The sequence below is a fragment of the Vigna unguiculata genome, chromosome 4 (assembly GCF_037176805.1).
Source record: "Vigna unguiculata cultivar grain cowpea cultivar isolate G323 ecotype 2 chromosome 4, ASM3717680v1, whole genome shotgun sequence".
Lineage (NCBI taxonomy): Eukaryota > Viridiplantae > Streptophyta > Magnoliopsida > Fabales > Fabaceae > Vigna > Vigna unguiculata.
Genome location: NC_140795.1, coordinates 11,853,655 through 11,868,996, shown reverse-complemented (window position 1 = coordinate 11,868,996; position 15,342 = coordinate 11,853,655). Strand labels below are relative to the sequence as shown.

At 35.8% G+C, this 15,342-nt stretch overlaps 2 protein-coding genes and 1 long non-coding RNA gene across 3 annotated transcripts; 2 read left to right on the top strand and 1 right to left on the bottom strand.

Moving 5' to 3' along the window:
• The first annotated feature begins 1,142 nt into the window (after positions 1-1,142).
• Positions 1,143-3,183, top strand: LOC114181479 (uncharacterized). Its single transcript, XM_028067948.2, has 3 exons — positions 1,143-1,794; positions 1,868-2,311; positions 2,474-3,183. The coding sequence occupies exons 1-3, from the start codon at positions 1,434-1,436 to the stop codon at positions 2,734-2,736; spliced, it is 1,068 nt and encodes a 355-aa protein (XP_027923749.1). The 5' UTR covers positions 1,143-1,433; the 3' UTR covers positions 2,737-3,183.
• A 1,713-nt stretch (positions 3,184-4,896) lies between these two features.
• Positions 4,897-7,958, top strand: LOC114180486 (uncharacterized). The gene is made up of 9 exons (XM_028066800.2): positions 4,897-4,926; positions 5,021-5,638; positions 5,927-6,438; positions 6,522-6,603; positions 6,885-6,974; positions 7,260-7,388; positions 7,471-7,580; positions 7,668-7,758; positions 7,848-7,958. Exons 1-9 carry the CDS (start codon positions 4,897-4,899, stop codon positions 7,956-7,958), a joined length of 1,773 nt encoding a protein of 590 aa, XP_027922601.1.
• Positions 7,959-8,802: 844 nt separating this feature from the next.
• Positions 8,803-14,782, bottom strand: LOC146886793 (uncharacterized). Its single transcript, XR_014994343.1, has 2 exons — positions 13,752-14,782; positions 8,803-11,655 (listed from the first exon to the last, which is right to left on the bottom strand). It is a non-coding gene; the product is annotated as an uncharacterized LOC146886793 (long non-coding RNA).
• Positions 14,783-15,342: the final 560 nt, after the last annotated feature.

Sequence of the window (15,342 nt, the reverse complement as noted above, 5' to 3'; positions counted from 1 at the left end):
AAGAGTTTTTTTTTTTTGTAGTAAGGTTAGAATGAGACACATCTCTAGATCACTCAAGGAGGAGTGTTACGAAATTAATGGATAGATGTTCATTAATTTACTAACAGTTACTCATAATTGATTACTATTAATGTTATTTAAACCGTATTAACTATTGTAATCTTTGAATTATATCATTTGAGTTGCTTTTTATATATACAAATAAAGATTTTTCCTCTCGATAATAATATACAAAAATACCTTTGATTCTCTTATTTTTCCTTTTTTTTTTCTTTTTTCTATATTATTAGCTTTATTTTATAATATTATATATATATATATATATATATATATATATTTAAAATTTAATCAACCTCGAACTAAAATAGATTCATTTTAAATTCTGAATTTAAATCCACCTATATCTTTTTTTTTTCATTAACGTACAATTTTAGTCTCTTGTAAATATGTAACTATCTATTTAATCTATCATTGTGTTTTTAAATTAAACAACTTTAATTCATGAACAGTGTGTAAATAATGTTAACATTCATTTCTTATAATTAAATTATAATTTGAGCATTATTTATTTAAAAATATTGGTTAATGGTTTTCAATAATATGATAATATATTATGTTTAAATAATGTTTTTACTGAAATATAAATATATTATCTTTTCCTTAATTTTAGGAAAGTTATTATAATATGACTCTTTTACTCGAATTTTATGTTTATTAAATATTTTTATCTGTCAATCATAGTAATAATATTATGTGAACTGGAAGATTACTTAATTTTGACAAATAAAAAGTTAAATATAATATTAATATTTTAGTAAAACTCAAAAAAAAAAAAATCCAAACATGATTTAAATAATTTCGTATAAAAGTCTTAGTAAAGAACTCCACACCTATCTTGTTGGAAAGAAAAAAAAAAAACACCGTGGAACCAGACTGACACTGACACTACAGAACTGATATCAAATTGCATGCACACACTCACTCATGTTTATTTAATGTTTTCTTTTTCTAAGAATGAGTGAGAAACTGAAACAGTGGCCCCACTAATCTCATTCTCACATAAGAGAGCAAAAGAAACATTGAACTTTTCAACAAAGAAAAATAAAAAAGTAAAACAAAAAAATCTCATTTTTAATTTGCTCGAATTCTTCTTTAAAACCTTGTCCTTTCTCTTCTGCTCCTGTGTCTTCCTTCTGGCCACCATTTTTCTCCTCTCTTTCTCTCTCTCTCTCTCTCTCTTCTGTGGCTCATCAATGGCTGGCTGAGAGAGGGAATTCATAATGGCATTGAATCTCTCTGTCCTTTGATATTTTTGTGCTCTCCCCTTAGATTCTTTTCTCACCCAACAAGCTTTTAATGCTTTTAATGCGTTTTTTCATCGCTCAGCATTGTGAAAGTTAGACCCTTTCAGCTTGTCTGAATCTTCAGTTTCAATGAGTGCTGAAACGAATGTTTTCCCTTCACTTCCTGTCACTGTTATTGGTCTCCAGTGTTTCAACATTTTAGGGGTGATGGGTCATGTTGGAGGCATCAAATCTGAAAGTTCTGATATACACTTTCAGATTCTGAACGAGGAAGAAGAATCTTCTGGGGTTGAAGCCACGAGCTTGTCTTTGAAACCTGTTGAAGAGCTTGAAGCTAATAGTTATTCTGCTGCAGGGAAACTCAGACACACTAAGCTTTGTGCAAGAGGACATTGGAGGTCAGCTGAAGATGCCAAGCTTAAAGAGCTTGTTGCACAATTTGGACCTCAAAATTGGAACTCAATGGCAGAACATCTTCCAGGAAGATCAGGTAAATGACATGACAGTTTTGCTTTTTAGCGAACAACTATGTTTTTGTGTTAACAGGTTTTTTGTAATTGCAGGTAAAAGTTGCAGGCTGAGGTGGTTTAATCAGCTAGATCCTAGAATTAACAGAAAGGGTTTCAGTGAGGAAGAAGAGGAGAGACTCTTGAATGCTCACAAAGTGTATGGTAACAAATGGGCCATGATTTCTAGACTCTTCCCTGGTAGAACTGATAATGCAGTGAAGAATCATTGGCATGTGATCATGGCTAGGATGCAAAGGGAAAAGTCATGTGTCTACAGAAGGAGAAAACCAACATTTCAGATCCATCCATCAAAGAATTTGGATTTGATCTTGCCACTGAATAGAGGCAGTGAATCAACCATTTCAAGCACCACCATTGATGAATCTGCCTCAACAGGAACCAACCTCTCCTTCACTCCCTCTTCAGCAAAACCAACACCTCTTCCTTTACACAACCATTGTCCTGTTCAGAATCTCCAAGCTTTTAGTGCTCTAATGGGTATGATGTGCTTTTCCATATAAATATTACAAACCATGAAAGATTTTAACTTTTACATTACAACAAATGTTTGAATGACTCTAATTGAAGGGTCATTCACAGATACTATCAAATATAGGGACCACTGTTACATGTTTAACATTTGTTTCTGTGGGGTTGCAGGTTTATCTGGAGAAAGCAGGACACCAGCCAGGGATGTGAGTTTCTGCAAAAATTTTGGGGGTGGGAAAGGTTCATGTGAGGCTGGACACATGGGAAGGGTAATGGGTGTGGACCAATCTCATTACTCAGATTCAAACTCATCAGAAGTTTCAGCATCTGAATCATTTGCCACCAACAGGATTACCAATTTATCAATGCATGGGGAAAGTGATACCAGCACCAACATGTTATTCATTGATTTTCTTGGAGTAGGAGCTACATAAAGAAAATGTTTGATTAGAATGAATGAATAATCTTCACTCAGAAAAGCCATTGATCCTAACAGAGGAAGAGGGAAAAGGAGTTTGGAATAGTTGGCAATTATGGTTCTGATGATGAAGAGAAATGGGTCTGGGTCTGCCTTCATTCAACCTGTGCAATTAGTTCCATTTATGGCCAAAGATTAATTGCATAAATGAGAAATGGGTTTAGAAAATAAATATGAAAAACCAAACAAAAACTGAGGAAGAGAAGAGATAACAGATATAGAGAGTTTTGAGTTATTCAATATAAAAAATATGATAATTTTGAAACTCTTTAATTTGAACCACAGAAGCAGAACTGTGTTCTTTTGTGTTGTACTTTGTCATTTCATGCAAAGCCGTAGTACTTGACTTAGGTGTTTTCTTTGAATGAATCAACAACTAGTTTTGAATGATTGATTTATTATATGGGCCACATCGTGTAACACTTGTTTGCAACTTCTTTGCTATTGACCATGTTTTAGGTGCACTTGCAATTTATGGTGTCCTTGCTTTTTCCATTCTCAAGGATCAATTAATAAACTAGATGACATTAAGTGCACTACTTACAAGTTATTTTTTTGTAACGTTTTTACTAAAATTAATTTCACTTTAGTGTCATGTGTATAGAACTTGAAATTTAGCTTCACACCAATTCTCTCTATGAGTATTGTGTCTAAGTATTGTCTTAATTCTTTATTAAATTAACAATTCATCTACATGTGAAATGGTGATAAAAGTTTGCAGATAAGAATAAGTTTAAAAATTACATAAATAAAGACGAGTATCTTCACACTTACTTCAATATTTATGGTTTTAAATTTTCATATAAGAATTTCTTTAATAAAGAGAAAAAGAATGAATTTAATCATAAACCTTTTTGAATTTATAATTGGTAGTTTGATTGAAAGTTCTTTTTTGGACCATTGAGTGCAGTATCTGTAAGGACATAATGATATTCAAACTAGTAAAAGAGTAATACATTAATGTAAGCATATGTCAAATACAATATACTCCTTCAATAGAAGAGAGAAAATAATTTTGACGAGATATTTTGAGGGAAAATCTAATTGATTGTACTTGAATTTTGTACCACACCAAGCCAACTTAACAAAATAATAATACGAAAATGATATTCAAACATAAAATTCGAACTCAATTTTGACATGGGTGACGTGGCACCCTTTTTTTCTTTTATTTTTACTTTTTTTAAATCAAACAGAACCCATGGTCACGTGCGCAGAGGTTATGTGCAGGAAATTCTTTTTGGCAAAACTAAAGCAGACGTGGAGAGAGAAGTAACACAAAATGCAAAATTTGTAGAGTGTTCGTGAGACAGGGAGGGAGAAAGTCAGAGGAAGTGGAGACAGTTTCTGCAAGTCGGAGGAGAGGCGGAAACAGCGTGAGAAAGTCAGTGGAAAGGCGGCGACAGTGTGAGCAACTCGAAGGAAAGGTGGAGACAGGGTGATCAAGTGTGTGGAAAGGTGAAGCCAGCGTGAGGAAGTCGGCGGAACGACCGAGAGAGACTGAGATAGTCAGAGGAAGTCGAGACAGAGAAGTTGTGGTGTTACAGAAGCGAGGCGGGAGGCGGTCACCGTGAGAGGACACACCTGCGACAGCGACGATAGTGGAGGGGATCGAATCCAGTGGAAGCGAGTCGACGGCAACGAAAACCAACCTACCCGAAGCCGTTCCGCAACACCGTTTTAGTGTAAGGTTCGTGTTTTTTTCTTCACCAATCGAAAAGGTTTAATCTTTGGGGGAAAAACGTTTCATTTATTTTCGAGTTTGGTGCAACATTGTTTGACAGAGTCGTTGGTATATTCTGGTTTGCATTGTGGTGTGGTTTTGTAGTCTTGATTTTGTAGTGGCATGTTGTGGTGTTTGACAATGTTGTGCCTTTGGACAACACCAACATTTTCAAAGCAGCACATTTGAGGGTTTTTTAATTTTGTGGTGGCCGAATGTTACTGAGTTATGGTTGGATATGGAAAATAGGATTTTTTTATGTTTCAGGGGATGGGCTTTAGTGTTTGATATTGTTGTTATTGTTTGTTGTTTTTGGAATTTTATTTGGTTTGTGTAATTATTTGATACTATATCATTCAAGGGTAAATGTTTTCAGTTGTAAAATAGGAAAGGATGGCGGGTAAAGGACAATCTGATGAGAAGGTATTGACATTACACTTTTATGAATTGGTTGTTATCATTATTTGGGTATGATTTTTAAATAAGTTATAATTTATGTATTTTGATTGAATGTTAGTGTCGGTTGCGGACCTTTTGTTACACGAAGTACATTGTTGAAATTAACGGCTTGCTTTTGGATAGCCATCGTGCAAGGCTACAAGATACACCATTCCAATGGTGTTTGCAGATAGTGAAACCGTTACAAATATGTAATCCCCTTATGCTGGAGATGCTGAAGCGATGGTTACTGGCTCAGGAATCTTTTCGTGTCATGCAACGATGTATTCCATTAAGTTGTGGTGATATCTCCATGTGCTTAGGATTGGGTGGTGTTGGGGTGGATGTGGAATTTGATAAAAATATATGTGGTGTTGTCGGGTCAGTTATGAAAGATAAATTACTAACAGTTGAAAATGTTATTAATGTCATTAAGAGTTTGCTAGAGGCTGAGTTTGTTGATGTTGATAATGTTTGCCGTTTGTATATTTTAGTTTGTTTTGCTGTCCTATACTTCCCTAGGAATTCAAGAACTATTAGTAATATTCCGTTCAGTGTTTTAGACAATATAGATAGATTGTCCACTTACAACTGGGGTAAAGCAGTCCATACATATCTGGTAAAAAGTTTAAGTCGTGCCTTTTTGGCATTTGGTCAAACGGAAATTTGCTTAAGCGGCTCAACAACAGTTTTGCAGGTACAAAGAACTTCATTTAATGATTATTACTGATTTGTACAATATATAAATTGATGACATTTACAAATTTCTATTTTGTAGTTGTGGGTCGTAGAACGGCTTTGATTATATGCGTCAGATGCAGAGTTTGTATTTCCACGAATTTTGGGCTGGACGGACTTTCAATTAAAGAGAAGACGCGTTAAGAAGTTATTTCAAGAGACTCATGTATAAGTGCCTACCATTTTTACTTAATGAAAATGTTAATTATATTTGAGCACTAATCTCTAAGGTTTTTTATTCATTTAGATTTTTTTGGAATGGAGGTTGAGAGAAGAAGACCATGAGAATGAAATTATTCGAGAAGCCTTGCAACTTGGACACGAAGGGCAATCCAAAAAAGCGCATGTAGATAACAACGCCGCGTCGACGCAAGACTTGTTAAAGAAGCTGCGAAAGCATGGAAGACGCCTACAGAAGTTGAAGAAGCACATGACGGAATTGCGTGAAGAAATATTGTCTAGGTCTCATGTAGAGGATGAAGAAGATGGAGAAAATGTTGACGAGAAGGGTGCGGAAGGTGTACACAAAGAAGGCGATGTTAAGGTTGAGGTTGAAGAGCATGAGCAGGAGGATGACATTGGTGAACGTGTTCATAAAGGTTTTGATTTGAACTCCGAATCTGATGTTGCCCAGTTTGGGAAGGTTTTAGCACTTCAAGTCATTGCTCCATATGATCCACAACAGCCATCATTTGATTCATTAGAGGTTGACTTGATGAAGTTGTACAACACTATTACTTATGACCTTACTCCTTATAGGTATTATTAATTAATTTTTTGTGACATGTATGAAAATGATTAAACAAACCATGAAATTTGTTACTGACAGACTTAAATTGTAGGTTGGTGGCCAATATAAATGGCCAAATTTTGGGTACCTCTGAATGCTCTGGTTTTGGTCCTGCAAATAAGGTGGACAATATGGTAAGAACTGTTTTTTGTATTTCTATTTCTATGAAAGTGAGGTGCTGATGTTCGGGACGCAATGGTTTGTGATCAATAATTAATTTGAAAATCTGAAGACCAAAATTTATGTAGTCAGTCCCCATGTAATATCATAGCAGTCCCCATGCCTGGTCACAACAGTATGTTTGTAATTAATTGTAAATCTCCCCAAGCAAGGAACATAAAGGTTTTTTGAGCCCTTTGTAACATGAATTTAATTTCATATTCATTTCTCTGATTTGGTGAATCATTTTGTGTAGGCTATTTTGTTCGGTGCAAGCACAATGATGTACTTTGAACGACGCAAATATAGTCATGTCAAGCGAGTAGCTTTCAATCCGTTATATACGGTACAACAACTTAATGTATGATTACGAATGACTTAGCTTTATTTGAGTTAGAATTAAGTAATGTCAGTTTTGATTGTAGACTCATGTTCTGCACGACTCACGAAGGATGAAGATTAATAGACGGCAATGGACATTGAAAGACTATGAGGCTTACTTTCGTGCATGATTGATTTCTGTAGAGGATATTGTGGATGCTGATTTTGTGAGATTCCTCTTCATATATGTCATTTTTGCTGCATATTTAATACTTTCAAAGTTTAGTGATACATTTATTATTTAATGCAGTTGTTTGCCCCAACGGTGCATGAAGGTCATTGGTGGTGCTATGCTGTAAATTGTCAACAGAAGAAGCTTTATGTCTTGGATTCAATTGGACATTCGAATAAAATTCGCAAAAGAGTAGATAACGTCATTGTAAGCACTACAAATGTTCAATATACGTTTTGTATTTCTTGTCATAAACGTTTATTTTATTGATTTCATGATTGATGGGTAGGCTCATAATATGGGATTGCTTTTTGGTATGCTGTTGAAATGTGGTGATGATGAATATCCAATCTTTGAAGCAGAATGCCACAATACTCCTATTCAACCAAACTTATATGTGTTTTCATTTATACAATCTAAATGAGTTGTTCTTCCATGTTTTGTCTGAATTTGTGATGAGGAATGTATTTATTTGGCTTGATGTAGGTATGACTGTGGGATTATTGTTCTTCAAATGATGGAGTTGTGGGATGGTGAGAAGAAATTTGATGGCAATACCATGCCCAACTACATCAATGTAAGTTACAGGATGTTTAAGTTGTTACTTTTTACTTTGTGTATTATAATGTCATTTATGGAGTGGGAATTTTGATATTTGTTATGCAGGACCAACTACAACAGATTAGGCAGCAATACATATGGAAATGGATTTTAGATGTAGACAACATTCAGAGGCAAGATGTGTTGCAGTACTATGACTTGTTAGTTAGACGTTAGGGTTTGGTGAACATTTGACCTCTTATTGTCATTCAATGTCGAGAACAAGATTGAATTTAACTTTTTGTGTTTTAATGAAGTACATGAATGTACAAAATTGTTATGTAGATCCCTTGTAATTATTTGATGGGTCCCCTCTTTAAGCTGACTGTTGGTGTTGTATGCTTCATTACAACATGTTAAGACTTTGTATTTATGTTTAATTTACTGGAATGTGACAGTGCACTTTAGCAGGCCAGTTCCATTTAATGGGGTTAAGTTTTCCATAACGTAATTGGGAATGTGTACCATTTAGGAACTGATATTTAAGGTCATTCACACAAAGATGAGGTTATGATGTTGTGCTGGTCAGTATGTAGCAAAAAAATATTTGGCTACACTCCGCACATAATACAGGCCACTCCCCACGTATGGGAGCGTAACCTTATGTTATTCATTTTAAAATGCTTCGAATGTTGTAGACCTTGTGTTGGGTTTTCCTTTTTTTTAATTACGAAATTATGCAGACCAATAACTTTCCCACCGCTCCCCATATAATTTAACATCGATCCCCACCTCTGGAAGGATTAATTTATTTGATTTCATTGGATATGCATCCAAGGAAAGGATGTGAGGTCATGATGTTGTAGACCTTGGGGTGCGTCTTTGATGAGGCTCCTCCGTCGCGGTAGTCGCCGGAAACCTCTCCCAATCGATGTTTTACCGATTGAATCTCGCAGAAAGCGAGGGAAAACGCAGCGGAATGAAAATTAGGCTCGATTCGCTCTGGTTTCTCATTGGTTTGGTAAACCCTGAGAGGCAAAAACCTAATCTAGGGTTTGGGTGAGCTGATGAACGGTGGGAGTGATCTCTACCGGAATTCTCATTCATCAAAGCTTCTTTACAAGAGATTGGCCTGCACCTTTTATAGATTGAAGGGCAGCCGAAGCAAACAAAAACAGAAATGCCATCTAACAGACCTAACGGCAAGGGAAACAGAAGTGAAAGAGAGAACCTAGCTAAAAGGAGAAAATGCATGAGCAAGAAAGGTTCGCGTGAGGGTAACAGATGGTGACGGAGGCAACCCTAAGTGTGAAGACAAAAGCCCTTTTGGGTGATGAACGCTCACAGGCCGAAGAAATGAAAAGTGAGGTAGGAACCCTGCGGCGTTCACCAAATGGGCTGCAGCGCATGATGCAGGAGACTCGGCCCAAGCTGAATTCAATTGGAGAAAGAAAACGCATGCTACACGCAGAGGAAAGAATTTGCTGTTGGGCCCATGTGATGTAATGTATTAGTTGATTTGGAGACGCGTGGAAGAAAATTGGTCTGCAGGAGAAAGCGTGCTCTCCTCCTTGGTGCATATGGGCTCGGACCCAATAAAGAGATGATGTTGGCTAATGAAGTTACACATGAAGGAAGAATCCCATATGCAATTCACGTCTCCATGCCACATGGGCTCACGTTGGGTTGGTTAGAAGGGAATTGGTAGCTTGAAAAGTGGACTGCAATAAGCAAAAACAAGTCAATTAAAACAATATTTATTTAATTGAAAATAAAGAAATTAAAAGAAATTGAAAGGAATGGGCCTAGGCGTTGGCCCAATGCTATAAGCCTTATTGGGATCACATCATCCCCTCCCCCTTGAAAAGGATTTGTCCTTAGATCTATAGGGTTATTAAAGGCTCATAGTAACCAAAATAATAGTACCACCAGGATCAAAAACAAATCTGCAATAGTCATCAAATAAAATGGAATTAAAATCATAAAGACCATGCAGTAAAATTGGATGGAAAATTTGTGAAAATGGGCATTTGAAGATTGAAAAAGATGGTATTAAGCCCACTTCACAAAAGAAATGTTTCACACTTTGACTAAGATGACTTTTGAAAAGAATTTTAATATCAAAGTGTGTTTTGGCAAAACAAGTTGAGGAGGATGAAATAAAGAAATGAGATGGAGAACAAAATTTTTGAAAAGAAAACAAAACAAAAGATTTAATGGAAAAGTGAGTAGAGGTTAAAGATGGGAAAACGCCCTTTGAAAATTGGATCTTCATGTAAGGAATTGGTGAAGAATTGATCACCAAATCCCTAACATAGAGTTCTGTTCGCTCTTTTGAAATACACTTTAACTCTACCATTTGTGATTGTTTTGCAAGATTACTCTCTTGTTTTATGTTCTCTCTTTCCTCTAATTCTTTTCTCTCATTCTCTTCTTTTGCTTTTCTTAGACTCTCCTCTTTAGCCTTTTCTTCTTCTTCTCTTTTTTTCTTCTCATTTATCTCTCTTTTCTCTTGTTCTCTTTTAGCACAAAGCTTCTTAAGCACTTCTTTTTCTCTCTTCTTTTCAAACTCTCGAAACTGTTGATGTTTAGCTTGCTCTCTCTTGTATTTTTCTCTCTTTCTTTGTTCACTCAAGAGCAAGCCTAAATTGTGCTTAAAATCCTTTTCTAGTGTAGAAAACTTAGCAATGTTTTGGATGAATGCATCCCCAATGTCAATGAAGTCTTCTATCCTAGCTTGTTGTTCTTTAGTGATCCTAAATGAAGGGGGTATGAAATGTTTCCACATGCATGTTTTTAATTCATAAAATGTATTGATGCATGATATTCTCCCCTTTTTCACTAAATATTGCCTCTCTTGCCACCAATCAAATGCACGTCCTACAAATCTAGATGTAACATGCCTAAGAATGTCTATATAAATATATTTACTAAACATTGGTTGCACCAACTTCTCAGTATCCCACATCCAATCTTTAAATGATATTGGTCCTATATCTTCCCCAAAGAATGGAATGTCACTATTAATGGTATGATGCAACTCATGACTACTATGTCTACCTAAATGCACATTATTACGCCTATCTACATGCATACGGCTAGAAGAAGAAAAACTCATTTTAAAACACTTTTGACAAAAACAATTGTTCACAAAGTTGATGAATTTCTAAAGAGAAAGTAGTGGAAAAGAATTCTAGAGATACTCCCAGGAAAGGGAGGTGAGTCACATGGACAAGCTTAGGAACCAAGCCTTTCCTAGCCAGAGATCTCTAAAATGCTTTCACAGAATTTCTCAATAAAAATACAAATGAAACAAATGGCGAAAAACAAATTGACAAAGTGTGTGAAAAGAGTGAAAACTTAAAGACCAAAAAAAGGTCAACTAGGTGTAAAACAAATGGCACCTAGATATCACGGTGACCTAAAACATAAATGGCAAACACACAAAACCTGGGCATTAAAACATAAAACAGAACACATAAAGGCGAAAAAAACTTAAACTAGACGAAAAACCTAAGTGAAAATTCAAGTGGCCTTTGGAACCCCTTGAACCTCACACTAAACGCTTAAACTATTACAAACTTGCTAAGGATGGGATTGCGCTAAAGCATTTTCCCACCTAAGCCAAATGAAAGGAAAACACTGAAATCTGAAAAGAAAAAAATTACACAAAATCCCGTGACATGAAAACAGAAATGACAAAAATAAAAGAAAGCTATGCTATGTCTCTCTCTCGGCCAGCCTCCAAATAAGTCTCCCTCAAATGGCTTCCACTTTTAGGGTCTCAAGTCCCAGCTCACTCCTATGAATCTCTCGTGATGCACTCCATCCAACTTCATGTGGTGCGCTCAAGTCCCACTCACTCTTGTGTTCCCTCGACAGTTTACCTCCCAACAGGTTTACTCATAATTCCACCTTCAAGAAGAGGTTTTACCTACAAAGATTTCCAAAACAGTGAGTTGGAAGTAAAGTGAACCAAGAGCATGCACAATCTTCCACATAAGAATAACAAAGCAGAAAGCAATAAAAGCTCAAATGGAAGAAGTGGACAACATCAAGTGAAAGATTAAATGACAAACTGAATGGAATAATCCAAGAAGACAAGCAAGAAACAAGATAAGAATTAAAGGTGGCACACAAAAGGATCCTAAGGAATGTGTCTAGAATAAGATGAATAAAACCAAACTCAAACAAAGACTCAAAACAAATTGAATCAAGAATAGAACATATGAAAACATAGTTGACATGGAAAGTGACACATACTGTTGTGAATTAACCTCGTTTCTTTCTTTCTTTCTGTTTTGAACTCAAAGTAGTTGATTCAGTAATCAATTTCTATTTTTCCAGATGTTTCAGGTATAACTTTTGTTCACTGATTCTTGTTTTTCAGTCCAAGGTCACGTGGGATACGCTTTCTTTCGCAAAAATTTCACAACAATATATCCCAAAGCAACTCAACCAGATACATATGACTATGGAAAGCAAATGATTCAACTCAAAAAAACAATTTTAAAGAGACACACAAGGAAACAAAGAAACAAGGCACAACAGTGCAATTAGACTCAATAATAGGCAGCAAACTTTGAATCAATCAAACACCAGTGCATCAACAAAAACCAAACTGGAATGAAGAGTTAAAACGTGATAAAACAGAATGATCTGAAGATTCAACGTTGTATAATAGATACAAACTGATGCAGATTCAAGATAATGAATATGGCCAAAATCAGCAATGCACCAAGAAGCAACATTCAACATAAAACAAAACTGTATCACAGCAATGCATTTGAATCTGATTTTAATCAATACTCAACAAAGAAACAACAAAGAGAGTCACGGCTAGTGCAGGGGACTAGCAGAATGAGGCATCAGATTTTACAGAAATTGTGCCACAGACAAACTGCAATAGATGAGTCAGCAGGAATAAAGTACTTTTAGCAAGCATAGATGCACATGGACAACATAATAGCTCTGCCTAACATATACAACCAAAGCAAACATGATATACTTGATCTATGCACACAGATTTCAACCAGATTAATAAAATTGTTGCACAATCTATGCAAGTATATCAAATTGCAATTAGATGATAAGAGACACACTCTAAGCTAATCACAGATTAACAAAATGTGATTAAGCATACACACCATTGAAAACAGATGCAGTTATAATTCAGATTCAGATGGCCACAAGAATTCATCAGATCAACACAAAACATGCATTGAAAACACTGAAAAACTATTAGAAACCAGATTCTGTCAAAATAGATGAAGCTAGCAGCACTAAACTCAATCAAGGATATTAATCCAGAGGCAAATATTTGGAACATAATGAAAATTGAAGCATCTGTGAAGGCATAGAATACTGCAGTAAACAAGGTACTAAACATGCCTATGTTTTGAGCTAAACCAAAACCTCAGCATAACTCTGAACATAATCAGATTGTACAAACTAAGATAGTGTTTGGCAGCAACAATCATTGGCCAGAAATGGAAATGTGGAAACAACACAGGAACAACAACAAAAAGACAGCAGCAACACGAATTAACATGAATCAGTGACAATATTCACTGCAGATAGTTGCTAATGATCTATTAGCCAACTCTCGATCAAACAAAGCACACACAATACAAAAACGAATGATTCTAGCACAATACAGGAACTGAATGAGACGCAAAACAGTGACAAAACACATTGTAGGGACAACAACTATGGAATCAGTGACATAAAAGAACTAAACAATTTCTAAGACAAAACACAGATTCTAAAATTGAAAGCTAGGTAATCAAAATTGAAATTAAAAGCTAACAGACATGCATTAAGTGGCGGATTGAGAGAGCTAAACATTTCAACAACATAGTTATTGATTCAAGGCAATCTGAACAATAGTAACGAATCAATTTTAGCACGAAAACACAGCACAGAGCACAAGATCAACACCAGAGAAGCAAAAATGACTCAAACAAATATAGAACAAGACGAAATCAAACATTAAAAGAGAAAAAAACAGTAGAGAGAGTGCTCGAATACTTCGCTTCGAAGACAACCGAGAATTGAGTGGCTTTGAATACCACTTGATGAGGCTCCTCCGTCGCGGTAGTCGCCGGAAACCTCTCCCAATCGGTGTTCTACCGATTGAATCTCGCAGAAAGCGAGAGAAAACGCAGCGGAATGAAAATTAGGCTCGATTCGCTCTTGTTTCTCACTGGTTTGGTAAACCCTAAGAGGCAAAAACCTAATCTAGGGTTTGGGTGAGCTGATGAACGGTGGGAGTGATCTCTACCGGAATTCTCATTCATCAAAGCTTCTTTACAAGAGATTGGCCTGCACCTTTTATAGATTGAAGGGCAACCAAAGTAAACAAAAACAGAAATGTCGTCTAACAGACCTAACGGCAAGGGAAACGGAAGTGAAAGAGAGAACCTAGCTAAAAGGAGAAAATGCATGAGCAAGAAAGGTTCGCGTGAGGGTAACAGATGGTGACGGAGGCAACCCTAAGTGTGAAGACAAAAGCACTTTTGGGTGATGAACGCTCACAGGCCGAAGAAATGAAAAGTGAGGTAGGAACCCTACAGCGCTCACCAAATGGGCTGCAGTAGCGCATGATGCAGGAGACTCGACCCAAGCTGAATTCAAATGGAGAAAGAAAACGCATGCTGCACGCGGAGGAAAGAATTTGTTGTTGGGCCCATGTAATGCAATGTATTAGTTGATTTGGAGACGCGTGGAAGAAAATTAGTCTGCAGGAGAAAGCGTGCTCTCCTCCTTGGTGCGTATGGGCTCGGACCCAATAAAGAGATGATGTTGGCTAATGAAGTTACGCGTGAAGGAAGAATCCCATATGCAATTCACGTCTCCGTGCCACATGGGCTCACGTTGGGTTGGTTGGAAGGGAATTGGGTCGCAGGCCCAATGTTAATTGGTAGCTTGAAAAGTGGGCTGCAATAAGCAAAAACAAGTCAATTAAAACAATATTTATTTAATTGAAAATAAAGAAATTAAAAGAAATTAAAAGGAATGGGCCTAGGCGTTGGCCCAATGCTATAAGCCTTATTGGGATCACATCAGTCTTCCATCTAAAATTTCTGAATTTTGGTAAGCAATTAAATTTTTTATTTTAAATTATGACCAATTTAAATTTAGAATAACAGTTTTAATATCATTTTAATTTTGGAAGGAAATAAAGTGATCTTTAAACTTTCAACAACATTACAAAGTGGGGAGTAAAAGTTTCCAAAATGGGGAGTGGTGTTATATATTCTGGTTCACCGTACCAGGTCTAATAACCATCTAAAATTTCTGAATTTTGTTAAGCAATTAAATATTTTATTTTTAATTATGACCAATTTAAATTTAGAATAACAGTTTTAATATCATTTTAATTTTGGAAGGAAATAAAATGATCTGTAAACTTTCAACAACGTTACAAAGTGGGGAGTAAAAGTTTCCAAAATGGGGAGTGGTGTTATATATTCTGGTTCACCGTACCAGGTTTAATAACCATCTAAAATTTCTGAATTTTGGTAAGCAATTAAGTTTTTTATTTTAAATTATGACCAATTTAAATTTAGAATAACAATTTTAATATCATTTTAATTTTGGAAGGAAATTAAATGTTCTT